This window comes from Anas acuta, chromosome 7 (genome assembly GCF_963932015.1).
Source record: "Anas acuta chromosome 7, bAnaAcu1.1, whole genome shotgun sequence".
NCBI lineage: Eukaryota > Metazoa > Chordata > Aves > Anseriformes > Anatidae > Anas > Anas acuta.
In genome coordinates this window covers 5,528,187-5,554,396 of record NC_088985.1, presented here as the reverse complement: position 1 = coordinate 5,554,396, position 26,210 = coordinate 5,528,187, and the positions used below count along the sequence as shown (strand labels likewise).

At 38.7% G+C, this 26,210-nt stretch overlaps 1 protein-coding gene across 14 annotated transcripts in view; it reads right to left on the bottom strand.

Moving 5' to 3' along the window:
• CTNNA3 (catenin alpha 3) overlaps positions 1-26,210 on the bottom strand; it is a 477,233-nt gene that overhangs the window by 428,525 nt on the left and 22,498 nt on the right. For all 14 annotated transcript variants that reach the window (XR_011098147.1, XR_011098148.1, XR_011098146.1 and 11 more), the window contains 2 exons: positions 18,698-18,864; positions 7,189-7,308 (listed from right to left, as the gene is read on the bottom strand). Coding sequence is in view for 11 of the 14 variants with exons in the window: in XM_068687731.1 (XP_068543832.1) it covers positions 7,189-7,308; positions 18,698-18,864 (287 nt within the window). In the remaining 3 variants the exon portion in view is untranslated. The remainder of the gene's footprint in view (positions 1-7,188; positions 7,309-18,697; positions 18,865-26,210) is intronic.

Here is a 26,210-nt window from a genome sequence, read left to right as displayed (position 1 = left end):
CTTATTAACGTTACAATGTAATGAAAATTGGAAATGGAATATGGGGGGTAGGGGGGAAGGAGGAAGCAAAGTATGCCTCAAGAAAAAAATAAGCACCTCCTTTGTAATTGTGAAAATGAATGAAAAATAAAAAAAAGTCAAGACAGCTATTGTTCTTTTTGCTTAAAAAAAAAAAAAAAAAAAAAAAAAAAAAAAACTATGAGAAAACAATCTTCTAATCCTGTGCAAGTCCTGGAAAACCCAGGCAACTGGCAGGCCCATAGCCTGTTGACATTCGCAGTCCAGAGTATTATGACAGCATTTATAAAAAGTGGCATTATTTTAAGTACTGGACACTCTTGGCATTCTCCAATGCATACAGTAAGTCAGGATCTTTACCCTAAAGATCTTATATAGACATATGGTAAAACAAGATCTAGTTTCCAAAGAGAAGGCAGAAAGCTTCTGACTGCAGGGACCTTATCTACTGGCAGAGCTCCAGGTTCAAAGTTGTCTGGCATAAATACAGTAGGACTAGGTCTGTGGAGTAGGGCTGACCACTTATTTGCTGGCAGAGATTCCTGGCGAGTTCATGATGCATTTCCAACATTCCATCTGAAAAATACTACAGCACACCCATTTCGGGGGGAGGGGGCAGGCAAGACAGCAGGAGACTACAATCTCATTAATGCTTACAGCACCATTGTTTTCTGAAAACGAGAACAGCAGATACAATGGAGAAAGCAAACAAAAGGAGAAAAATGTTATTTAAGTGACAGAGACAGGTGTTGTGATAAATGTACTATGCCTGTCAAAACAGACTCATCTTCCTTGTAAATGAGTTTTGTATGTAGTTTCTCTGCTAATCACATTTATTTCAATTATAGCTAACATCTTCAATTTTTTGTTGTTGTAAGAACTTTCTCTTATCCTTTTAAAGTAAGACTTACCAGAACTGGAAAGAATGCTTTTGTTTCTGCAAACAGACTAGACAGCCATAACCAGAGGGACTTCCATTATCAAATAATTGACCTCGTTATTTTCAGCCTACCTTAATTTTTAGGATTGCCTTGGGATATGTTAGCTGTATCTTGACATGAACAATAAAAACATTCTTTCCAAAATGTGCTGACTATAAAAAATGGTGTATACAGGTGTATATATTGTATATGTATATATTTTGTCAATGGGAATTTTTACAAATATGATACAAAATTGTAAGAGATATACTGTAAAATCTACATTGACAAAGTATTTTTGAGGCAAAATCAGAGACATAAAAAAAAACCACGCTCGCCAAGATGCATTCTTTAAAATACTCCTCTGCTACCCCTTTCCATTTTAAGATATGTTAACGATAGGTTCCTGATATGTGTTTGAACCACAGAAAATCTAATTTATGCTTCATCTGATTGACGATGTTTGAACATAGGAGGATTTGTCCTTGCTTGTCTGGTTCTGAGACAAATTATACAGTATTCCACTCACAAGTAGAAGGTCTATTGTTCCAGTAAGAAAAGCCAACAATGTATTTTGCTATCTAGGTAGAATGCCACAGTTTAGCAAAATAGAGAAAAACAGTAGAAGCTACTAACACAGTATAATTCTACTGATTTATAGAAGTGGAGGAGGGCATTCAAGTAAACAAAAGGAAGAAGTGAACAAACGTTCACAATCTTCCTATACACAGCAAAAGCAGGTCCTAAGACCACAAATGCTGGAGGATAGAAAATGCCTGGGTGTTCCCCACTGATCACTAGGTTTTAATATCACAGATTCTTTGCTGACATCTACAGTTATCTTTAGACTTGCCTAATGCCCATGCAAATGGCTCTTATCGACAAAGAAAATCCATACAAAACTCAGTGTGTCTGTCTTCAGACAGTGTGTCTTCAGACACACTGAGTTGCCTCAAAATAACACCTATAAGAATTAAAACAATTCCTTTCTCCCCTCTCATCCATTTTCATCCCCATATTACTGCTGCTTCTTTTCCCCCCCTCTAACATCCTCCATCCTAACAGGAGCTTTGCAAGACAGGGAAGAACATGCATTCAAACATCTCCAACAAGTAATCCCATTAATTTTCATGCATCTTCACAAACACTTAAAAATCTGTTAAAGATCAAACCACATTCCTTGGCCAGGATAATTAGAAAGGAAAACAATTGTGAATAATGATTGTGATCAAGACTGACGCTGTATTTTTTGTCCTCTCTTCAATTATACTTTCCTCTGTTTACTTTTCCGTACCTCTTGGATTCACTGAGGATACCATTCCATTCCCTTCTATCTGACAGCAATCCACAAGAATTCACAAGTACTACACTTCTCTGTCTATGACCATATAAGGATTTTTTGATTTAATATTGCTTTCAGTGTCCTTCTACTGTAAAATGCTTGCATGCTTCCTTAACTTTTGTCTAGTTAGGTGGAAACAGGAGAAGATCAACAGAATAAACACAGCATCTAAGACTTGCCTATTAAGTCTATTTATTACTAAGTCCACTCTTAATCATTCCTCAACACACAGAATTCATATTTTATTCTTTTTCTCCAACAGGTTATCATCTATACTAAAAGTGCAAGAAATAATTCATGAAGTTCATACTAATTCGCAAAGCAGAAAGTTGAGTGGTGCTCACGGCTGCACATTTGTTAAATTTGCATTAGCCCATGCAAAGCTTACTGCAAATAAATTCTTCCTTAACAACAGAAACTATAATTAATGGAAATTACCACACAGGATTTCAGAAGGAACGTTATTTCTGAAAAGGAAGTCTAAACAAATAAATAAGACAAACAAGATTGCTTATGTCTTCTTCTCATTACTTTTCTACCAAAGGTGGTAGAACACAGGAAATAATTTTTGTTTTAGCTTGCAGTGTTAAAACATGGAAATTTTTTATAGAACCATCTAAATTGTATTATTCTTTAGACTTTTAGAAAAGGTAGAATACCTTGTCTCTCCTGAACAGGAAACTATTCAGGAAACAATTACAGCTACAGACACTTTGAAAAAACAACAAATCTTAGTACATTCTGCATAGAACTTACCTGTGCAAATCTACCCATGCCATCAAAATAAGACACTTTTTAGAAGTTTTTCCATCATCTCAAAGTGAATTAGACAGCAACAGTGATACTGTTGTCTTCCTAACGTAACTCTCTAAAGTCTCCAAAGACTACCTGGGTTGCAGAGATCTATTGCTACTGATTGTAACAGAGACATTGGACAAAATGAAGTATTAATGGGAAGCAAACAGGACAGTATAAAACAGGCCTGCTGCAAAGTGTTTGCAAAGTGTTATTTACAGCTCTACTACAGTACCCCAAAGGAGGAAAAAAAAAAAAAAAAAAAAGCGTTGGGATCTGTGGCTTAAGGTCCCCTCTTATCCCAAAGTGCTTTACCATTTTATCTAATTTCCCATGTAATTATCCATATGACAGACATGTTAATGCATGGATTGATACAAAACAATGCTCATAGTAAAGTTTACTTAACTCTTACTGGAAACATTCCATAAGTCACAGGACAAGAAAAAAAATCTACTACTCATTGCGGTATGCACTTATTCTTTTGGTCAAACTTCAGACAACAGTCCATATCAATAAACTGAGAAGTCTGTTGTAATTCAAAGGAATTAGTAAGCTGGACGTGGAAAAAAGAAATTCTGAGACACAGATCTCCTGGAAGACTTCAAAATGGGAGACTTGCTATAAACTGTTATTCTCAAATGAAATGGATCTCCTCATCAGATACAACCCAACCTTAGAAGTGTGTGGAAAGACTAAATTGCCACCAAGTGTCGTGTCAGTGAAGTCTACAGGAAGTTAGATGGACAAAAGGAGAAAGAATGTCAATTTAAGCAAGTAACAAAATAATGAGATCACCAAAAAGCATTTTAGCATGCTGAAGTATCTCTATGTAGGGTCACCCAAATGCCAGAATGGGGAGAATAAAAGGCATGTAAATCAAAAGCCTATGCCGGGGCTAAGAGTGGGTCTGCAGTAACCAGCGAACAGCTTGGTGCATTTCTTCAGCTGCATCATTCATCAACATTTGCAAGAGGTCTGCCTATGTTCGTCTGTTGAGTATAAATGTTTTATTTGTGTTTTATCTTCACCTGACCCAAGTTAAGCATGCTTCCAAGTGACTTGGCTATTAAGGAATCTGTTGGAAATGTATGGCAAGCCTGTAGAGATGGAGACTTGTCTTCCACTGACAGCAAAAAGGAAAGCTGACATACAGCAGCATAGCAGAGCAGACCTGAATATGGTAGGAGTTCACCACAGCAATAGAATCTAGATCCTGTATACACATGTAACAATATTTCATGTGTTCGAGTCACAAAAGAATCAGAGAGCATCCTGCAGGCTTTTTGAGCACACCACTAGGTGTCATGCACACAGCTCAGCCTTGAAACATGCATGACTCCAAGAAGCCTCGGTATTCCTCCCGTGTAATTACCAAAGAAGTTAGCCACCCTGACCACTACTATTCCAACTCACACATCCACTCAGACTGTTTGTAAAATTAGAATCTGAAAGCTCTGAGAGTATTTACCAACACATGCTAACAAACTTGAGGCTTTTGTATGAAGAAAGCCAGAACTGTACTGTTGACAATTTTAAAAATAGTTTTATGTCAGCAATCTGTTGGCTACCTGAAAATTCAAGAGCTTCTATTCCATTCTGGGATTTGCCAGCTAAATATTATTTAACGTAAGCCATCATTCCGAACACATTTGTCTCTTTTATACTTCTACCACTCATAGAAGTTTGGTCCATACTTAAAAATCAAAGGCAAAATGGGTCATTTTAAAAATCCTTCTTTTTTTTTTTTTTTAAAAAAAAAAAAAAAAAAAAAAAAGTAATTTCCCACCTAATCTGAAAATTTCCAACTCTGCAGAATTACAGTGCTTTTGAATGAAAGTTGTCTGCTTCCATCTTTCTTTTTTGGATAAAGTGAAACAAATATTTATTTATTTATTTTGACAAATGGATTCATACTGGTATTGTATACAACTGCTGTTCATCTCCAAATAGATTACAGTGACTCAACAGTTTGCCAGTAGGGCTATGAATATCCCTTAATCTAACAAGAGAGCACATAGGTTATCATTTAAAGGTACACTCCATGAACACAGTAATGAAAGTCACAAGCTCAGAACAGCTTCAGTCCCAATCTAGATCTGTGCTTTTTCCATAGGTAATCAAAGCAAATCTTAACCTTTTCAAAAGAGATCACTTTCTTGCCAGAGCAGGAGGCAATTTAAAGTGTCTTCTATAGCTAACAGAAGCAGCTTTTCAAATTCCTCTCTGCTCAATCTCCAGAAAGTTCTACTGAGATGAAAATCTCAGTCTCAAAACCAGTTACTATTCAAAAAAGTTGCCAAACCATAGACCTACTGATCAGGTATGCAATTCAGACTGAGATACAGAGAACTTCTCTAGACTTATTCTGATTTCAGCCTTGGCCTAGTTTATTTTCTTAATAGCACTGTATTTCATTTTGTACAGATGCACAGCTTAGTAAAAAGCTTATCTTCTGTGACTGAAAGCAGGAAGTAATTTTATAGCTAATACACCTCTAGTACCTACAAGTGCAAAAACTTCTGCCAACACAGAAACAGAGCAAAAAGACGTCAGAAATAGCATGAGGAGATGTATGAATACCTGATATTAAACAAGAATGTTGAGATTCTCTAAATGGCTTTAAAGTAATCCGGATAGAAAAGAAAAATTGCACAGATCTGCAATCAGGAGAAAAGACACCCTGCTGAAGGTGAAGTACGTTACTGAAGCATGTTCAGAGTCTGCTAGAGAACCAGATATATATTGCCTAAAACGATGAGGAATTTTGCAAAGTCAGAATCAGAATTCAGACTAGAGAAAGCTAATCCCAATAAAAGTGTGGTGATAGCCTTAGAACCAATTACAGAATTTACATTTCCCTGGCTCAGAAACACACTCCAAACCCTTGCAGATGTGACGTTTATTAAGCTTGACATAACTATGAGATCAAGTAACAAACCCACATCACAGGCTAAAACTAGCATTAGTTGCCAGTTGAAACACTTCCACTTGCCAGCAGCCCCATGTCCAAGGGCACAAAGAAATATGCTGTATTTCTCCCAGAATAACAGCTCCCACCACTCCAAAACTCACCCAAGCAAATTGCTCCTTGATCTCTCCAATTAAAGAACCAAATATTCATGTGTTCAGATACAATCTGTCCCTGAGCCCTTTCCTCATTTTTTAAGCTATCAAATCAATTACCTGATATAAACAACTGGAACTGATCTGCCTCCAAGCAAGTGAAGTGTTAGACAACACTGACACCAAGTGACAGAATTCAGAAAAATACCAAGTAAAACAACCCACACAGAAATGGTAGTGCACTTCATCAATATGATCTGGAAGACACAAGGCCTGTTTTTCCCCCCAAGAAAGCAAAAATTAAGACATAATATGAGAGCTGACAATTTCACAGATATCACACAAGTTACAGAAAGTATGTCCAAGATTAAATACGTTAACAATTTGATTTAACCTTGATCTCACCAGCATGAGTGAAAGACTGTATATACACTGTTTTGTGCAATCTAGCCTTGTAAATTCATTTCTAAAAAAATAATTGATGGTTTGCATGTACAGTTAGCATTTGATTTCATTGACTTTTGTGGATTTAAGTTCATTTCCCAAGTAAAAAAACAAAATCCAAACAGTACTTTTATGCCATTTAATGAAAACATTTTATGTTAATGCAAAGCTTAATAGTCAGCTGAGCCTCACCTACCTGCCACACCTACCTTGCTCTACAACAAAGAAACCTTCAGAAATCAAGTACCACGCGTTGCAACACCTTATGCATTAAAGAGAATTGCCACCTTTTCTACTGACTTTCACAATCACATTATGTAAGTATTAAACCCCACTGATAGAACAATAACCCTACCAGATGCTTCTTCTCTCACCTACCATGCTTTTCACAGAATCACAGAATTTCTAGGTTGGAAGAGACCTCAAGATCATCGAGTCCAACCTCTGACCTAACACTAACAGTCCCCACTAAACCATATCCCTAAGCTCTACATCTAAACGTCTTTTGAAGACCTCCAGGGATGGTGACTCCACCACCTCCCTGGGCAGCCCGTTCCAATGCCCAGTGCTTTATGTCTCCCAACCCAGCTTCCATGTTCTTACCTGTTGACGTTTGAATGCCAAGTAATCAAGATTTTCCAGATCTTTCCGAAACTTCTGGTAGGTTTTCTGTAGTTCAGACTTACTGGACACATTTCTTAGCATTTCAAAGGTTCTTCGAAACTGTGATAGTAAAGAAAAAAATATCACTCACACAGTTGTTGGTTTGTTTTTTGTTGGTGTGGTGTTGTTTTTTTTTTGTGTGTAAGGTTTTTATTCTAAATACTGTTGTCTTCAAGTATACCATCTCATAGACACAAGCACACTTCTACAACTTTGAAATCAATTCCATTATCCAAAGTATAGCGCACATATCCCGTTTAAGTAAATTAAATCCTCTAATTGACGTCACAGATAAGACTTACATAAGACAAAACACGAGCAATCTGCCTGATCTCTAAAGATCAGTTCTTTATCAATCTACCAGATACTTCCCCTCTTGCCCCCCAACTAACAAAAAACATATGCAGCTTCATAAAGCCCATGAACTCCTCATTTGAACAAGCGTAACAGTGGATCCTGTTTTTCAGGGTACTATCAAGTTAACTTACTTACCATACTCTGCAAGGCTCAAGACTCACCTGAGGCAAAGTGCTCAGATACTACAGGAAAGCTGTGACAAGATCAGTCATACTTTGAAATCTCACTTTTAAATGAAACACTTCTTTCACACACACTATTTCTAAAAACAGAACTGGTACTTATCAAAGAGATGAACAATACCAACCCAGCTGTAGGGAACTGCAACAGAAAGGATAAGATTTGTGCAAAAGAAGAACTGGAGATACCAGCACAGAGACGGTCTGAAGGAACACAGTAAGGGAAGGGCTCACAGAATGGCCCAAAAATTAGTAGGTCACCAAGATCCCACCGCATCTACCACCTAGGAGCAACTGCACTGTGATCTAGAACTGGAGACAAAGACTAGCAAGGACTTTCAGACAGGATGGGGATGCTGATGTCTGCTAGGTCTAAAAAGGTACAGAAGGACAACCCAGATATGCACATGGACACCAACCTAAGAACAACCCAGGAGATTTGAGAAAGACCTGACAACCGGTGTCCCTCAGCCTCTGATCTTCACAACAGATCCTGGTCCTAACACCTGGACACAAGCATCATGTGGTCTGACTGCTGGATGGACTTTCTGTACACAACACACATTCTGGCGCTTGGCAACAGAGATGGTCACAGCAAGCGTAAAACCTGTTTGTTTCTAGTTTTAATTTTAATCAAATCAAAAATCCATGCTTTAGGGTCTGATCAGGTTGTTTGCTGCATCATTGATACAAAGTTACAGAAGTATTTTGTACACAACTTCCTGAGCTTATAAAGCAGTAGCAAGATATACATACTCTTCCCTATTCAGGCATGTCTAACAAAAAAAAAAAAAGTAAAACCTCAATTTTATAAGTGTTCTTCTTCTGGGAGATATGCTTCAGATTACTTTTTTAAAAAAGCTTTCCCACATACCACTTGTTTATAATATAGTTCTTGAGTCCTCGGTGAAAACAGTATTTAACAGCTGCTATACAAGGAAAAAAAGCACTATGAAGACTTCGCTCGAGTAACATACACACAGATAAGCAAATTTTAAAAGAAGGTAGAAAGAAAATATGAACTGGTGTATCGATTAAAAAACCCTAAGCAACAAACATCCTCAACCACGTTTCTTCTGTTAAGGTAAAGAAAACATGAGCAGGTTGAAATAGCTCAGTCCCTACCTGATCCTAGCCTTGATACATTTAAGTGATTTGTCAAGCACTCCAGGGGTTAATACATGATGCTTCAGAAAGACAAAGGTGTATTATACCTCTTCTACTAGTTACAAAACGATGCACAGGGAAGGAAGTTGCCCTCCCATGGCTCTGTTAGTATTCCAGGTCCAAGACCTAGAACAGCAGACTGAAGTCATTCACACCTGCAGTTACAGAAATGGAATTCTATCTTTTTGACAAGGTCAGATATCTGATTTTGCTACAGCTTCCTTGCTGCTTCAGGAAATCACTTCTCTGGCTTTTGCTGTTTCACTATCTGTAAATATTCTTCTTTCCCACACAAGCATGTAACAGCTGTAAAGCCACAAGTAGTTTAGAAATATTCTGTTATCTCAGCAATTAGCACCAGCAGTTAGTCTAGAAACACATCTTTACACTGATAATCAGGAAAAACTACATGTTTTCTACATCTGTCCAAGATACTACCTTAGCTTACTACAGTTACAAAGCCTGTATGTGAATTACCTACTCTAAGTTGGATTGTGGTACTACTGTCTGGGAAACGAGGCAGATGACCCAAAGAAATGAACTGTGTTCCAGTCATTTCTGGCAAACTAGGCACTGCAGTAACAACTACAGCACACTTCTGTGTACCTTGGCTAACACTACAGACATTGAATTGGACAAAGGAACCACAGGAGCAGAAAAAAAAGAGACAATCTCCACTCATCTTCAGTCCCTCTTTAAAAGCTGACAGCAGCTTTGGCAGCTAGTGCTGACCTGGATGTAGACTTCTCCACAGCATGACTTGTTCTGTGGGCATTTAAGGAAACCTCAGGTGTGGACACTGCTCAACAGCCACTAGGTAGCCCCACTTTGGGGATGAACAGCTGCAGATTTCAGCTGGCAATCTGCAACTGACAGACACAGCCTGGAATCCCCAGGCAAGTCACCACTTCTGGTTTTCCACATGCTGCAGGCCTATATTTCAGTCTTACTGCTCTCAAAACTAAGAAGCAAGATAAAGCAGTATTTATTTCCATTTGTCATTTACCTTATTACACCTCATTCAGCACCACTCAAGGTTAACTTGAGACTTTCCAGCTGCAGTTCAAATGTTTACTACCAAAAAATAAAAGAATACTTTCTCATCCAAAGTATACTGCACTGAATTCTCTAACAGCACAGCTGAGAAAACATAAATGCTAAACTGTACAACTCTTAATTCTCTTCTGTTCAATTTCATTATCTTGCACATTTTCCCCCTCAGATTTTCCCTCTGCTCCAGAGATGCTCTGAAATCCTTGAACTTGCAAAGCTTCCTTTCACCAATTCACACTCCAGCAGGGTGTCCTGTAAGGTGGAAGCAATTTAATTACATCATCTGCAAGCAAGACTGGAGCAAAGTTTAAACAATTAAATAAAACTGCTCCTTGATGAGTCTAGTAAACTGCTCATAATGTATCTGTCCCAGTACACCATATTTGCTCAGCTCAAACCCATGACACACTTCTCCAGAAACTACCTCAAAGTGCCTGAACCCTGTTATGGGGTTGAGCAATACTGCGTCACAAATGATTCCCAAACTCACTAGCTACTACAAAGCAGTCTTTTTTCTCATCAACACATTAGACACAAGTAGTAGAGCAGTAGAATCATCATCCTCTTAAGGATGTACTTAATCCCATAGTTCCAATTCTTCATTTGGCAGGAGCAAGCTCACTTGATTCCTCATGTCCTAAAGCAATCTGAATATTAATAATGTGTTTGGCTGTCTGGAAAGAGATACAAGAACCAGCATGCAAGGATGAATAAATACAAACCAAGCATGTAACTTTAGGGATAATATACTTGAATAATAGAAAAAAGATGTGTGATGGCCATCCTCAAGAAACTAACCAATTAGAGTAAATCTGTCTTAACATGCGAGGAAAAGTTTAACTCAAAAGTAAATTCAAAAAACACGCCAACAACTTTAAGATAACATCCTTATTCCCTTTTCACTGACATCAAAAGGAAACTAAAAAAAGCTGCCTTGGACATACAAAAGTTACCAGAATGTCCTTTAAATCTTAACCATATCTGGATTTTCCTCTATCAGTCTAAACTACTATTTGTAGGTGAAGGGCAAGAAAACCCCTGTCAAGACTGTTGTCTAGAGGTGAAAAGTAGTGTTAGAATTTTCTTCCTCTTTCTCACTGATAACCGAATATAAATAACCCTAAGGGGAGAGTCCACAGAAGCTCTTTTTTTCTTATTACTTTTTCAAAGTACTTTGACCATAGTTTCTGGAAGCTGAGAAGCAGCGTTCCTTTACTACTATTTTGCTCTCTGTGGCACTATTGGTTAATTGTCTTAATATCAGCACAAACACATCATATATTACTTTAAATCTTTTCAAAATACAGGAAGTGATCTTACAAGAACAATCTATGGATTCAGTTGATGAACGTTATGACATTCCTTTCAAAATAAAAAAGTCAACAATTGTAAAATTAGTGCCAAGTACCCTGGAACTAAAAAAAATACCACAAAGTGGATACCACACCAGCCACTATGACCCGAGTAGTACTGTCAGGTGCTGAATGAAGGTTGAATACTTACCTGACCAGAAACGAACACACAATGGAAGCCCTAAATTAAGTGAGGCAACTTCTATAGTCCCATTTAAGGGATCCTGAAGCACAAAAATCTCATCCACAACTCAGAAAGTGATGAGAATCCAGAATGAGGATGGACTGGAATTGTTATTAATATGGCCTCCTAAGTACATTGGCCCTGATAAGCGTGTTGAGAACTCCACAGTCTCCTCACAGAAGATGATCATGGTTCCAACTAATTAACAAGGGCTACTATAAACTATAAACCAAATTTCCTTCAGTCTGACAGGTTATTTAATGTAATGTCAAAAAGAGAAGTGAGCTCTGACTAAAGGTTTTCCTGCTGTCAAGCTATATACGAGGGCTACCCAAGAATCCACTGGTGATTTTATTAGCACCTTTTGCAGGCTTTTTATCTGCAGCAGAAGTTTTTCCTTCACTATCCACCCTCCTATTTTCATGAGCCCTGGAATCTCTGATCTTCTGCTTTATGTGATGAAAATCAGGCAATGGATTCAAAGAGAAGAGGCCGAGGCATACACAAAGTATCTGCAGAATGCTTCAGCAGGAAATTATACTAACATTTTGATTCTTGAAGTCTACTATATTTAGTCTTTATTCAAATTAATTTCTTCAATTCAATAAACTTTACACTGTTTGAATGTTGTAGCTTAGCTCTGCACTTTTCTGTAAAAGGTTAATTTAATTGTTTAGTATTAGCAATACTAAAATAAGACTATACTGTTTGCTTGCAACAGCTATACCTCATTTAGCTGTTGCAAGCGAACAGATTAATTACAAGAGTATTTATGGAATGAGTAATGGTATTAAAAGCACTTGATACCTGATTTTTAAGATCTAGTTTAATTAACACATTTTGATAGTGTTTCTTTGCAACAGCACTTAGCATCCTTGCATCCTTTCTGGTATCCCAAGGAAAGTTCCTGCACTAGACAAGTTTGAGCTTGTTTGGCTCAGTCTGAGGTTTTGGTTCAAGTCACTAAGTTGGATCTGAAGCATCCTGGTTTAGGACTTAACATAAGCCAGATCCTTGAAAAGTAAACAGATACCTTAGGTAGACAAAATTCACTCAAAGTTCAACAGGATTCCCTTGATACAGCTGGGAATCTCAATATGCACTATGAAAATTAACAGCCTGTCAACTAAACAAGAGGCCAGGCCATGAAAACAAGAGATCTATATTTATGTTGTATATATGTAGATATGTAGTGCAAAGTACTTCATTTGCTTACAACTGGATTTGTGGAGGAAAAAGTAAGTATGAAATACAAAGTCTTATTTCTGGTAATAACCATACAATGCCCACAAACAAAGAGGTGTGGGAGGCAGCAGATAACGCTTCAATTTGCCAGTGATGCTATTTGACAAACCACATACCTGCAGTGCCATCTGCATGGGCACCCAGCTAAGACAGGAGGCTGACATGACGTGCTGTGCTTCCTTTACTTTACAGAATCATCTAGGTTGGAAGAGACCTCCAAGATTGCCGAGTCCAACCTCTGACCTAACACTAACAAGTCCTCCACTAAACCATATCCCTAAGCTCTACATCTAAACGTCTTTTCAAGACCTCCAGGGATGGTGACTCCACCGCTTCCCTGGGCAGCCTGTTCCAATGTCAACAACCCTTTCGGTAAAGAAGTTCTTCCTAACATCCAACCTAAAACTCCCCTGGCGCAACTTTAGCCCATTCCCCCTCGTCCTGTCACCAGGCACGTGGGAGAATAGACCAACCCCCACCGCGCTACAGCCTCCTTTAAGGTATCTGTAAAGAGCAATAAGGTCGCCCCTGAGCCTCCTCTTCTCCAGGCTGAACAAGCCCAGATCCCTCAGCCGCTGCTCATAAGACTTTCTTCAGACCCCTCACCAGCTTTGTCGCCCTTCTCTGGGCTTGCTCGAGCACCTCTGTGTCCTTCTTGTAGCAAGGGGCCCAAAGCTGAACACAGTACTCAAGGTGCAGCCTCACCAGAGACAAGTACAGGGGGACAATCACTTCCCATTGTTGTCATTATGGGCGTTGCTCACCGTTAGTGTCAGTGCTGCAAAAGCCAGTTCATTATTCGATATAAAAAGGAGGAATGGCTCACAGAAGTTAAACAAAGTTTGCCACTCAACATTTCAATCTTTTGTAGCGCAGGGCAGCAAAATAGCACTGAACTGTTTTGTTCATCTGTAAAATCTCTTTCAATATTGATGAATTGAGGAAGAAAAGCAAATTTATTTTCCGTTCTGACACAAGGAAGCAGTTCATTAAAAAAGCCTTCCTGTTTCGATATATACTGCTACTTTAGAAGACTAAATAACACTAAATAGACTATTTTATATCACCAGGAGATATGGCTGGAAAAATAGTCAAAAACCTCTCTAAAATTCCAATTACTAAATGCAGACATTTATGAAAGATAGTTCTCAGTATTTTGCTGTAATGGTATGGGCAAGGTGCCCATTTGTAGATGTTTATGGAGAGTGTCACACCGCCTCCTTCATTCAGGAAATGTCATAATTTTGCTCTCATTTTAGGATGGTCTAAAGACATGCATTTTGATGATAAAGCAGATACTGTTTGTTTTGCATGCGTTTCCCTTTATCTGCCTCCAGGGAAGTTATAAAATAAAATTCTCTGGATCAGAATGATCTGTGCATGCTTGAGATACAAATAATTGTTGATCAGACAAGCTATTCTGCATTATATTGACTTCATTACTATACTATCAATAAATAATTTGCCAAGAGAAACTGAACTTCCAAGTTCATTTTCACTAATCCGGAATTTGCCCTCCAAGATTAACACTCACAGAAGGGAATTTCACAGTGTCATGCCTGTATTACTCTCTTATAAAGCACTGCACTTCAATGTAAGTGTTGCCGTAGCAGCAGAACAATTATAACTACTCAGAAGAAAATTCAGAAATGCTCTTTTTTCATGATCAGCTCAAAGACAGGCTACCACAATGGAGTCCTAGGTCCCTGACTAGAGCATGCAGACGGCTACGTAGTCCAAATAAATAAGTAAAAGCAGCCAGCCAGCTACTAATATCCCATCTTGCAACTTCTCAAAGTACTTTTCAAACCTCGTCACCACCAGACATTACACTGATTTCTCACACTTGGTTGTACCTGTGGAAACTGCATGCATTCCACTTTGATCTGTTGTATAAACAATGTTTGCATCATAGTTATCCCTAAGCTCTATCCTTAAGCTTTCTTCACTGGGAAATAATCGCACAGTTTTACAATGATTTTGATGAAAAAACAATAAATAGCATCTTCCATAACATTTATGTTAAACCGATCCAGAAAAGTTCTACCTTACTTAAAGCAAGCCCTATCCATTCAAAGTAAGCCCTGTTTCTTTCATTTCCCCTCCCCTTATACCTGGGTTGCACCAACAGTCTGTATAAAGCTTATGCAAGCACTGTCTGAGGTGTTTGTGAGAAGTATGAAGACTTAAACACTTCATCTACAAACATGACAAGATGAGGAAAGAGGTAAACAAAACATGCTGGCTCAGCCTGAAGTGAAATAGATAAGAGAAAGACAGACCGCCAATGCACTTTGAATGAAACACTCAGAACTTGTTACTGTCTTGCTGTTCTCCCTTGATCAATAAATTCAAGCAGTTCCATTAGTCTGTTAATTCACTTAATTAGATATTGAGAATCACTAACCATAACGAATGGGGCTGCTAATGCAGCTCTGAATTCAAGAGTGAGATCTGTGAAATTGCCCTTTGTCTGACTACACTTTTCACAACTCAGTTTTGATTAGACTTCCAACTCCAACCTAAGGAAGGGAAATCCCATGTGGACCACTATTTAAACAGGCAAACTTGTTTAAAGAAACCGACTATTCTCATCACTGCAATGCACTTCATTTTCTCAGTCCACTTTAATTAAAATAAGCATTTGTACTGCACCATCATACTCTTACTAGGCTGCAAATTCCACAAATGGCTATAAACATGCTATGCTCAAATACAATCATTCACTGAAGCTTTATGCTGGCTCTGACATGCTTTATTTTATATCCTCTTTGCTGGGTGGAGACTTCAGAGAATTAAATAAAGAACCAAAATTATTTCTACTTTATTAGTGAAATTTCATAAAAGATTCTCATGTACACAATGGTATGGTTTGGGACATTTTTTTACTTGGAGTGAAATTCTTGACAGGTTTATCAAATTCTTCCAACTAAACTAAGTTTCTACTTTAAAGGCAGCATTTCAATATTTTTGTGACTAAAATTAGGTTTTTCATCATTACATTCTGCGTAACAGTAAGATTTTATTACATAAAATTAAAAAATGGTCCCAAGTCTGAACAATGTGTTTGAGAGACATGGACACACTGGAAAGAGTCCAATATAGGGCCACAAAGATGACTACGGGACTGGAGCACCTCTCCTACAAGGAAAGGCTGTGAGATATGAGACTTCAGCCAAGAAATGAAAAGGCTCCAGGGGGATCTCTTCAATGTTTGTAATACCTGAAGGAAGGGTGCAACAAGGACAGTCAGGTTCATTTCAGTGGTGCCCAGTGCCAGGACAAGAGGCAATGGGCACACAAGAGGTTCCTTCTGAACACGAGAAGCACTTCTGTGCTAGGGAGGTGACTGAGCACTGGCACAGGCTGCCCAGAGTGGTTGTGGAGGTTCCCTCGTTGGAGATAGTCAAAAGCCACCTCGACATGGCCCTGATCAACCTGCTGTGGGTGGCCCTGCTTGAGTACGGGTTGGCCCAGACAGACCCAGAGATCCCTGCCAGCCCCAACCATTCTGTGAGTCTGCACAGATAGCACAATGGTTTTAGAGGCTACCAACTGGAAGTAGCTGAGGTTCATCTTTGCTCCTAGGCATGCTTAGAATGGCAGATGTGACAGGTAACACTAGAAGAGCCTTTATATAACAGCTAGTCACTGCTTGTCATTGTTTCCTTGCTATTCTTGTTCTAAGATTACAGAGGAAATTAAAGTTTGAAAACCCAGACTGTACTTTGTCAGTAAAAGTAAGCAAGTTTTTAAATGTTTTGAATGACAGTGCTGCAATTAACCAGATTTACTGAATGAGCAAGACAAAAAACTTTCAGTACTTTGATAAATGAGTTTAAAAAATAACATACATAAATAATGCCCTATTAAATATTTCACATTGAATGAGATTTAATTAATATTCTACAGAGATCTTTCATAGTGCTGGATTACCTTCTTTCATTTTATAAATACAAACAAAAAAAATCCCTGGTTAGAGTTTTCATTGCATTATTATAATTCAATTATTTTTTATTTTCCCCATTTTTTAAGTTAATTTTGGCTCAGTCCTTTAAACATCTTGATTTTATGACAATTACAGAGCTCAGAGACATGGAAATAAAAAAGCAATTAAAATTCTCATCTCTTCTCAAAGGATTAATAACAGCTGTAACATTCTTGTCTTTGTGAAGAGAAGGATAAAATGGTCTGAGCATTAAGCATCAAAACCTTATAAGAAATTCAAAGGGAAACTGCTAACGATTTATTTTTTTTTAAAGAAAGCTGATATTTAAGTCATATGAACCTATAGACTCTGAGAACACCAGACTTGATACAGCAAATACAAAGTATTTTCTATGCTACAGCCACTGAATATAATGCCTTTTTACTGGAGCAAGCCTACACTGAAGAAAAAAAGGAATTCCTAAGGGAGTTCTGACTGACAATTATTGAAGTTAAGAACTCTGAAAAGAGAAAAATTAAGAATCATTAAGTACTTCAGTTTTATTTAAATCTGTCTCAGTTGGTTGGCACTTAAAAGCTCTTACCATTTGAAGGTGGCTCAGTAGCATACATTGAAGTTACCTCTAAGTCTTCTAAATCTTCTAAATCTAATCTAAACCTACTTGTAAATCTTCTAAGTCCATTTCCTAATTAGATGTCAACATAAAAAGAAACGATTACAACTAATACCAGTGTTGGTATGTTCAACAGCCAGAGCAGAGACCAAATAAGCATGGAAATGTACCATCTTTCCAGGACTAGGGTGAGTCCTTTTTACACAGGCATTTTGGAGTGTTATGCCACACTAATTTATTCTAAGAATCAGGTGAGGAATTTAGTTCTTACTCCTATTAAAAGAACTAAATTAAAGTATAGAAGAAAAAGATAACTTAATTGTAATCTTTACAGTGTTGGAGTTTCTCTGAATGATTCTTTTTGTTCTTTTGATTTTGAGTTATAGTTGGCTTTCATTTTCAAATGAAAATCAAGAAGTGAATTATAGGGTTGTTTAGAAATACTGAAACTCCAGGAAAGAAGACAACTCAATTTTAGTTCTCTTATATAAAACATACTCAAAGCATTTTAGAAGGGTGCATCTAGCATTATGAAAACACATACATAAAAATGGAATGGCAACCAATGAAAACTATCATTTAATATTTTTTTTTCCACAAGCAGCACCAAAGACACGGCACTGTCTTATAGCTGGAGAATTTCACATGTATATAACAATATAAACTTTTCTGCAAGACAGTACTGTGCTGCACCTCTAGCAATTGTCCAAGCTGGATGTTTCAAATGAAGCACTGAAACCCACAAAACGTTGCTTTATTATGAAATACTGTAGGATAAAGCAACACTTCTTCCTACCCTGATTGGGAGATAAATTTTGATCCCCCATCCTCAAATAACTACAATTAAGTCACTGCATCCTCTTGTGGCAATGAGGTACTGTTCAAAGCGGTGGTACTGACTAACAGCCTCCATTTTGAAGCATTATGAAAACAATAGAACTTTGATTTTTTAAGCAGTCCATCACTCATTACTGAAGATGCTAGGAAAAAAAAAAAGGAGCAGGAGTAGAATATTTACTTGCTCTTCCCAGACAATACACACACCTGACAGAGTGAAGTAAGCAGCCAGAGAAGAAACTGAGTAGCATTTTGGAAGTCAGAGGCACGATCTGGTAATGTTGAAGTCACACAAAACCCTATGGTTGACATTAAAGGAACTCACATTTAAGTAGATGGGAAAGTATTCTGATGTTGAATTGTGAACAAAGTTGTGGTTATTTTGCCTAATTAAGTAACGTAAACAGACATGGGTTAGTTTTATAAGGGAAAAGAAGAATAGGACTAACACTTGTGTACAGAGAGCCAGGAAAATAAAAGATGACCCAGTTAGTTAAGTCAACTTCTACTCACCACAGTCAGATGTTCCAGTAAGTATGCCACATCAACCATATCTGCCAGAATAAGAAGCCGTGTGACAGCTGTAAGAAGAGATCGTGCTGCCTGGACAACAGCCTGCCTCTTAGGAAGATAGCAGGGATCACTGGTAAATGCCTCTGCTGATACCTTCAAGGCTTGACCTGCAAAATGAAGACAAATTCACTTAGACTATATTGAAAAACTCTGGAAAAAATAGTTAAAACTCAGTAAGTTATCTGGCAACTCACTACTATCACCAAAAACTCTGGTATATTTTTCTTGCCCTCATGCCTTGGAGTGAAGGTCAATTACTGTAGATCACACAGAATATGCTTTATTCTGAATGACGTTCCCTTTCTGTTCTTCTGAATCATTTAATTCTGAAATAACTCCTTTGGAAATCACCATGAATCTTAACTGTACACAACAAGGCCAGGGGCTCTGTGTTAAACTGCTCTAGTCCCTGCTTTTTATATCATTACATACTTTGCTCTCCTTACTGTTAGATAACTCTGGGTCACAGAAGAGTCAAATACTGCCTTTCTCATTATAAATAAAAGTTAACAGAATGAAAATCTTATATACCCAAACATCTGACACCAACATAAAATATATTAAATCTAAGCAATGAAGCTAGCAACTATGCCAAGTAGATAATAACATACAGCTCTACAACATGAAGTTTCCCAAACCAGATGTAAATGCACATCATGTTCCTGTCAGCATTCAGTCTTTGAAGAAAATAAAACCCCACACAAACCATTCAAAGGTCTTGGGATAGCACATAAACATCCAAATTCTCCCCCTCCTGTCTTCTTCATTAAACCAATCATTTAATTCAATTCCATGTATACCCAAAGTTAAATAATTGCTAGTAAGTAGCAAGAAAAATATTGATCATAATTAACTCTGTGCACATCACAAATCCTATCTTCTGTTGTCCCAATACCCACGCCTTTTATTAAGCTTTGAAAAACCCAGACCAGACCACCTTCTCATCATTGACATCCAGCTCTTACTGAATATTCCAGTGATTGCACAGCATGCCAAATGAAGCGAGAAGCCACAACGCAGCACAAACAGGTGAATATTTAATACATACCCTCCTACTCAGATATATTTGTGTCAACTGCCTTAGGCAGCTCCCAACTTAGTTGGTTTGTTTCTATGGATTCAGCTCCTAGCCACAACACTTCAAATGCATTGAGAAGAAAACCCAAACACATCTTGGGTGTTGTTGTCATGAGTGTGCCAATGGTCTCAAATTTGGGAAATGCGGTTCTCAGCACTGCAACAGGTTTATTTGTTTTCCTGCTTCTCTTTTTTCTCCCCCATTTGTAAGCATCTCAATGTTCTTTGTGTGCTGAAGAAATCCCTAAGCTACTACTTTGTTTCAGGAAGAAAAGGGTAAGAGTTGGAACTGAAACATCTAAAACATCCCTTATGTTTAAAATAGTAGTTCTGTTTGCAAGACATGCAAATTTACCTGCTTTTTTTTACTATTAATTTGTAAGAAAAGGTATCCTAGAGAGCACTACCACACAACATTTTAGCCCCACAGGACTTCTAAAGCACATGGCTTCAGGCCACGCTTCCAACTTATTTCACATCCATTTCAACTATTTCCTTCTTTTTGCACTACACAGGCAGGAGTCAAGAGTCAGACTACATGTACACTTGCAATACAGAATTACTCCAGCCAAGGTTGAAATTGAGCGGTGTCAATCACATGGAACTTTATTCTTTATTCAGGTTGGATCTAATTCACCATTGACAAATGAGTGAGCAAAATCAGAAGGATCTAAAACACAAACCCCTAGAACGAGCTGGACATAAACTGGGACAACCAGATGAACAAGTATAAGATGCTGAAGGGACCACGATCCCAAAATACAGTTCCGATGCAGTCTAGGAAGAGAGGAACTATGAATATACAAGCAGCAGGAAATGACAGCTCCAACACCAAGACGTTAGAAATTTCTTAAAATGCTGTAGACAGCATGACAGTTCGATAAAATTTAATCCATTTTATTGTAAATCCCATCAAGCAGATTTCTTCCCTAATTATATTTGTCACAAACAATGAAACACAAGTGACAGAGTGCTAATTTAGTAGCATAAATAGGGAAGCAAAAAGATGAAGTATTCATAGGATTTCAGCTATTTCAGACATTCAAGGGAAAAGAAATTGAGAAGACTGAAGTCAGGATACATCTTAACTACGTATTTAATGGAAATCAGATACCTCCAAGGCACAGCGTAGCACACACAGACAGATGATTCCTAAAGTAAACAGTGTTACTACCATAAGCTGATCAACTACTGACTGCTGCTGTCAAATGTTATTTGTGTATGTGCATACCAAAAATGAAAAGAATAAGTCAACGCTCAGGCACAGGGAAAGGTGAAAATACTGCTCAGCCACAAGTTTGTTTGTTTGTTTGTTTTTTAAGTACATCCATGCACTTTCTCTAGCACCAAAAAAAAAAAAAAAAAAAAAAAAAAAAAAATTACTTGAAAATACCTTTACAAATAAGTGAGCCTGCCTGCAAACTGCTGACTAAGGTACACACATCTGCTGGGCTGCTAGTCAAGGGCAGGCTGTCTGTACAGAGACTTGCAGTAACTCCACTTCCTGTAGTTGGTGAGCACCCCTCGGAGATAGTGCTCCAGATGATGCTCAGGCAACAGCTAAATGCCCTTCCTTGTTTTAGACAAAACCATTTAAATAATGCTTTCTTGTTTTACTTCTTTGAATTTATTTTCTTTCTTCTATTTAACCCTAAACATCACATCCTTCTGTTTTTACATCTAGCTTTCTCCTTTGGTTTGCAGCACTGTGAAATCCACATGGAATGCAGTGAATCTGACATCATTCTTGTGTTCTCCCACAAGGAGGTATTGCTGCCAAGAAAGTCCTGTCACCCACCCCCATGAAGCATACCCTTAAGGCTGGTGGATTTACAGTCCCCAATAAACACAGCTGTCAAATGGAGCCCATGAACTAAAGGAAGAAGGGAAGCAGGTACTGGAGCCAGCAGGAGAGGATTTCAAATCTGATATTCCCTGGGATAGGAAAAACACATCAAGCATCAAAACGTGTTCTATGCTCAGTTTTCCAACACGTAGATTTGCAGCAATTGTGGTTTTCTGTGGTTTTTAAACACTAATGAAGGATGGTTTTGTTTATGTAACAGTAATTACCATGTGTTTGGGGACCATAAAGATATGAACTTCTGCCAGCTACATCTAAAACAGGGATCAGTCTTCTGGCTATTAAACTCAGATGAATAAATACCCGTATGACTGCTGCTGCCTGCATATCTTGTAGTAGCAGGTCTTTTAGTAGTGATTCCTTTACAAGTGCTTCAAAAGCCATTTGTCATTAGGAGTTCTAATCGCAAACAAGAAAAATCAGTGGTTTATACTAACAACTGAAAACTTACAAGCCTTGATTTACACTAGCATTCTGCTTATGCCTGCAGAAACCAGAGAAGGCTAGGAATCAGTATCACATCAGAACATGAAACTCACACCTTCTAAAAAGAAAAGATGAAAAAATACTGCTGGGCCATATGATCACCTGTTCTGCTCCCCCAGATATCATCTTTATCTGCTACAGTCAGGCAGCTGAAACTAGCACCAACAGTGTCAAAGCCAAGCAGATGGATACCTCCTGCATATTCTAAATACTCTATACCATGATAAATCACCTTGTCGCAATGTCTTACAGTAGCCATTACAGGACATTTTTCTCCTGCCAGAGGCTCTTACCCCTGTGTTCTGTTGTACTGCAACTGTTTTACTGCTGTATATTAGGAAGTTCTACTTCCACATTTCATACTGCTCTTCCTAATGTGTAATCAAAGCTACCACATACACCCCCCACATGCCTTACACCAACCTCTTCATTTCCCTTTTCATACACAGGGACATCCGAGCCCAGTGATGGAGCTGTCAGAAGCTTTTCTGCTAGGGTACACTGAAAAAGTGTACACCACAGATGATTTTGAAGCCACTTTTCTAAATTCTGCCTCCAAGAATCAAAGTCCCCAAGATGCAAGGCATACATGTACCTCTTAATGTAGGATGAAAAAGCAAAACCCATTAACCTTTTTTTTTTTTTTTTTTGGGGGGGGGGGGGGGGGGGGAGGGGGTTGGTAAGAATACAGTACAATAGAAGTCAGCACTATCCCCTTTCTTTAGTAAATACCCTTACAGTGCCCTCCCCATTTTTAATTTCCTTTTTTTTTTTTCCTAAATCCGTGAATTGTAGTTTATTCTCCACCAATGTGGTACTTCCCTTTTTGCTATCAAAATAAACTAAATATGGACATTTGAAAGGTGCGTACCATCCCCACTTCACACCATTTCCTCTTGGAAGGTAACTGAAAGCTCAAAATACAACTCTAACAAGTAACATGCTTTCAATTCACTATGTGTGATGTAAGGCTTATCTAGGAACACACTTGAGACACGATAACAGCTAAATCCATGTAACACTGACACTGCAATAGATGGAAACAACAGAGGCAACAACTGTTGTGTCTCTGACCATATATAGTCAGTAAGCAATGGCAATAAATACCAAACATTTCAGTTGCGCCTGTACAACTGCTTGAAAATTATAACAGAATTGCACCTTAACGTAAATGCAAGTATGACACTGGACTTCAACATAAATTCCTAAGATAGTGTTTCTCCATATAAATTGCATCATTGTTTTGTCTTAAAATGGATGAAGCATCAGAATTGGGACACTGATTAAAGTTTAGTGTCAGAAGTGTTCATGTCTGAACTCACAGGTGTCAATTATTTTACAATTAATTTACAACATAGTATGAGTCAGAAGGCAATTTCTTGAAACGCTGTATACATGAAATCCAACGGCAAAATTTTTTTCTGAATACTTAGAGTTGGTATTAATACATTATTTTAGAATGAAAATATGGACATGAGTGCTCTGTAAAAAAGCTGCACCAAACCAGATCACCAGGAAATCCTGGCAGTTACCAGGCTACTGGATTCCTGTATGACGCAGACTATCAACAGCCTACACAGGCCTGCCTGGTGACTTGTTTAATGAATCACAAAATCACCTAGGTTGGAAGAGTGGGTCCAACCTCTCACCTAATACTAACCAATCCCCCACTAAACCATATTACTGAGCTCTACATCTAAACGTCTTTTCAAGACCTCCAGGGATGGTGACTCCACCACTTCCCTGGGCAGCCCATTCCAATGCCTCACAACCCTTTCGGTAAAGAAGTTCTTCCTAAGATCCAACCTAAAACTCCCCTGGAACAACTTTAGCCAATTCCCTCCCAAAAGAAGCACTCACACAACCCCTGAGAATTGGCAAGAGCTGTTTATTGCCAGGGCATCTTGCAGGCAAGCCTGCGGGATGCCCGTGGTGTTTGGTGGCTCCAAGCTAATGCTTGCAATGGAGCCTGAGCAACGAGTAGGGGGCTTGCCGGGCACTCCTGCGCTGCTGTTGGTGCTCTCGGATGGCAGAGCACAAAGATGTGCCGCAGTAGTCCCAGGCCTGTTGTGGCAGAGGTGGATCCACCTCCATCCGTTCCTCCACATCTGGTGGATCCAGCTCCATGGGCTCCACGGTGTTGGGCAGAAGGCTAAGCCAGTCCTTGCCCGGGACTGCCCAAACAGGATGCCTTCCATCTGGGATGTTTTTTGGCCAGGGTGCTGAACCTGGGGGTTGTCCAGTCCCATGCCTTGGTCCCATGCCACTGTCGGCTTCACTTTCATGCACGGGTCCAACACTGCCATCTGGTTTATGGCCATTCCTGGGTCCCACACTGTGCTCCGGGCTATGGGCACACCTCTGCTCCCTGCGGCTGTCTGCCTGATGCTCCCACCTTCGCCCCACGTCACCGTTGCTCCGATGGTAAGGCCCAGGCCCCCTGTCACTGGCTGTGTGAGGGGCCAGCCTGTTCCCTGCATCATTGCAGTGCCAATGGCTCCACCTGCATGTGTCTGTGGGCTGGTGCCAGAGGTCCCTTGGGCACTGGTGTCTCTTGTGCCGCTGGTGCTATCCCTCCGCCCACAACATATCTCTTTCTGCTCAGGTGCATTCCTTCTTGGTGCCACAGGGACTGCCCTGCACCTCCCATCCTGTGCCCTGTGTTTATTTTTGACACTCTTTTTTAGGCAATTTCATTCTATTCTTTACAGAAAAGAACAGAAGCAAGGTGCATCTTCAGCCCTAATTCCCATGTGTGCTTTTTGCTCTGAGTGAAGAATTCCTTTGTAATTTCACATCTCATCTAAATCTCCCCTCCATTTGTTCAAAGCCATTATTCCTGGTTCCATGCCTCTCCAGCTTTCTTCTAGGCCACTTTTATGGGTAAGGTTAGATGGCAAAAAAGCAGGACATAGCAAATTGCAGCCTTATCTACCTTGTTCCACAAATTCCACATGACGTACAATCAGTTATGTGGAATACACCAGTCAGAACTTTTAAACTCTTTGCAGAGGCCTGCTTTAGCTTGACTGTTTCCAAATAAAGCCTGCCATCACTTAACCAGACACAGAAAGCTTTAACCCAATTCCCACTATCAATAGGAAATACTGATCCCAATCTTCATACAATTAGAAAATAGTAAAGGAATATATATTAAAAAAAAAAAAAAAAGAATAGCATTTGCTTTTTTGTTCATCAGTTACTTTTTGCAACTATTTTGCATGCTAAATATTTGGTACAAATTTCCTTCTCTAGTGAGGGCTTGTATGAGATTAGTGTGAAGTACTGAAACAGCTAAACACAAGGAAACTTTTCCAAACCTCCTTAAGTTGAGAAAATAGCCCGTGTGCGCTCAGGCAAACAAACAAGAAACAAAAACATATCAACACTACTGTGTTCAACAGTAAATGCATGCCTAGGGATAGTTCCAGGCAAGTCAGCCATCTCCAAAGGAATGTATTTAATAAAACCTAATTGCTATAAAAAACAAAACATAGTTCAGCATATCATGGAAAATCAAAGCAACACTAGAGAGGACCAATTGTATTCCATACCTATCATAGATTCAGAAGATAATATTTGTAGCTCAAAAAAAAACACTGTAGGTAAAATAACATATTGCTATCACTTTTAGTCTCAAGATCTCCCCCTTCACAGTTTAGTAGTAAGAACCACGACAGAAGCTTTGAAACGTTTATTTTCTCCAGAGTTCTGGCCAGCTTACATAACAAAATTTCAAAGGCATGTCAAAAAACATTGTTAAATACCCAAGAGCAAAGCCTGAGATACATTTTTTGTATCTCTTTAAAAAAAACAGAAGGCTACTTTACAGTGTTTGGTTGAACAAAGAAGCAAAAAGCAACACAACTGCAGGTGCTATTATAAGGAGATGCAAGCCAAGTCACTGCAGGAAGTCCTGATTCACATCACCAGAATGGAGAACCTTAACTTGGAGCCTGACCAGAAGAGACAAAGAGTTTAGTAGAGTTCTAGAAGGTCACTCAAGATGTGTATGGAAGCAGGCCT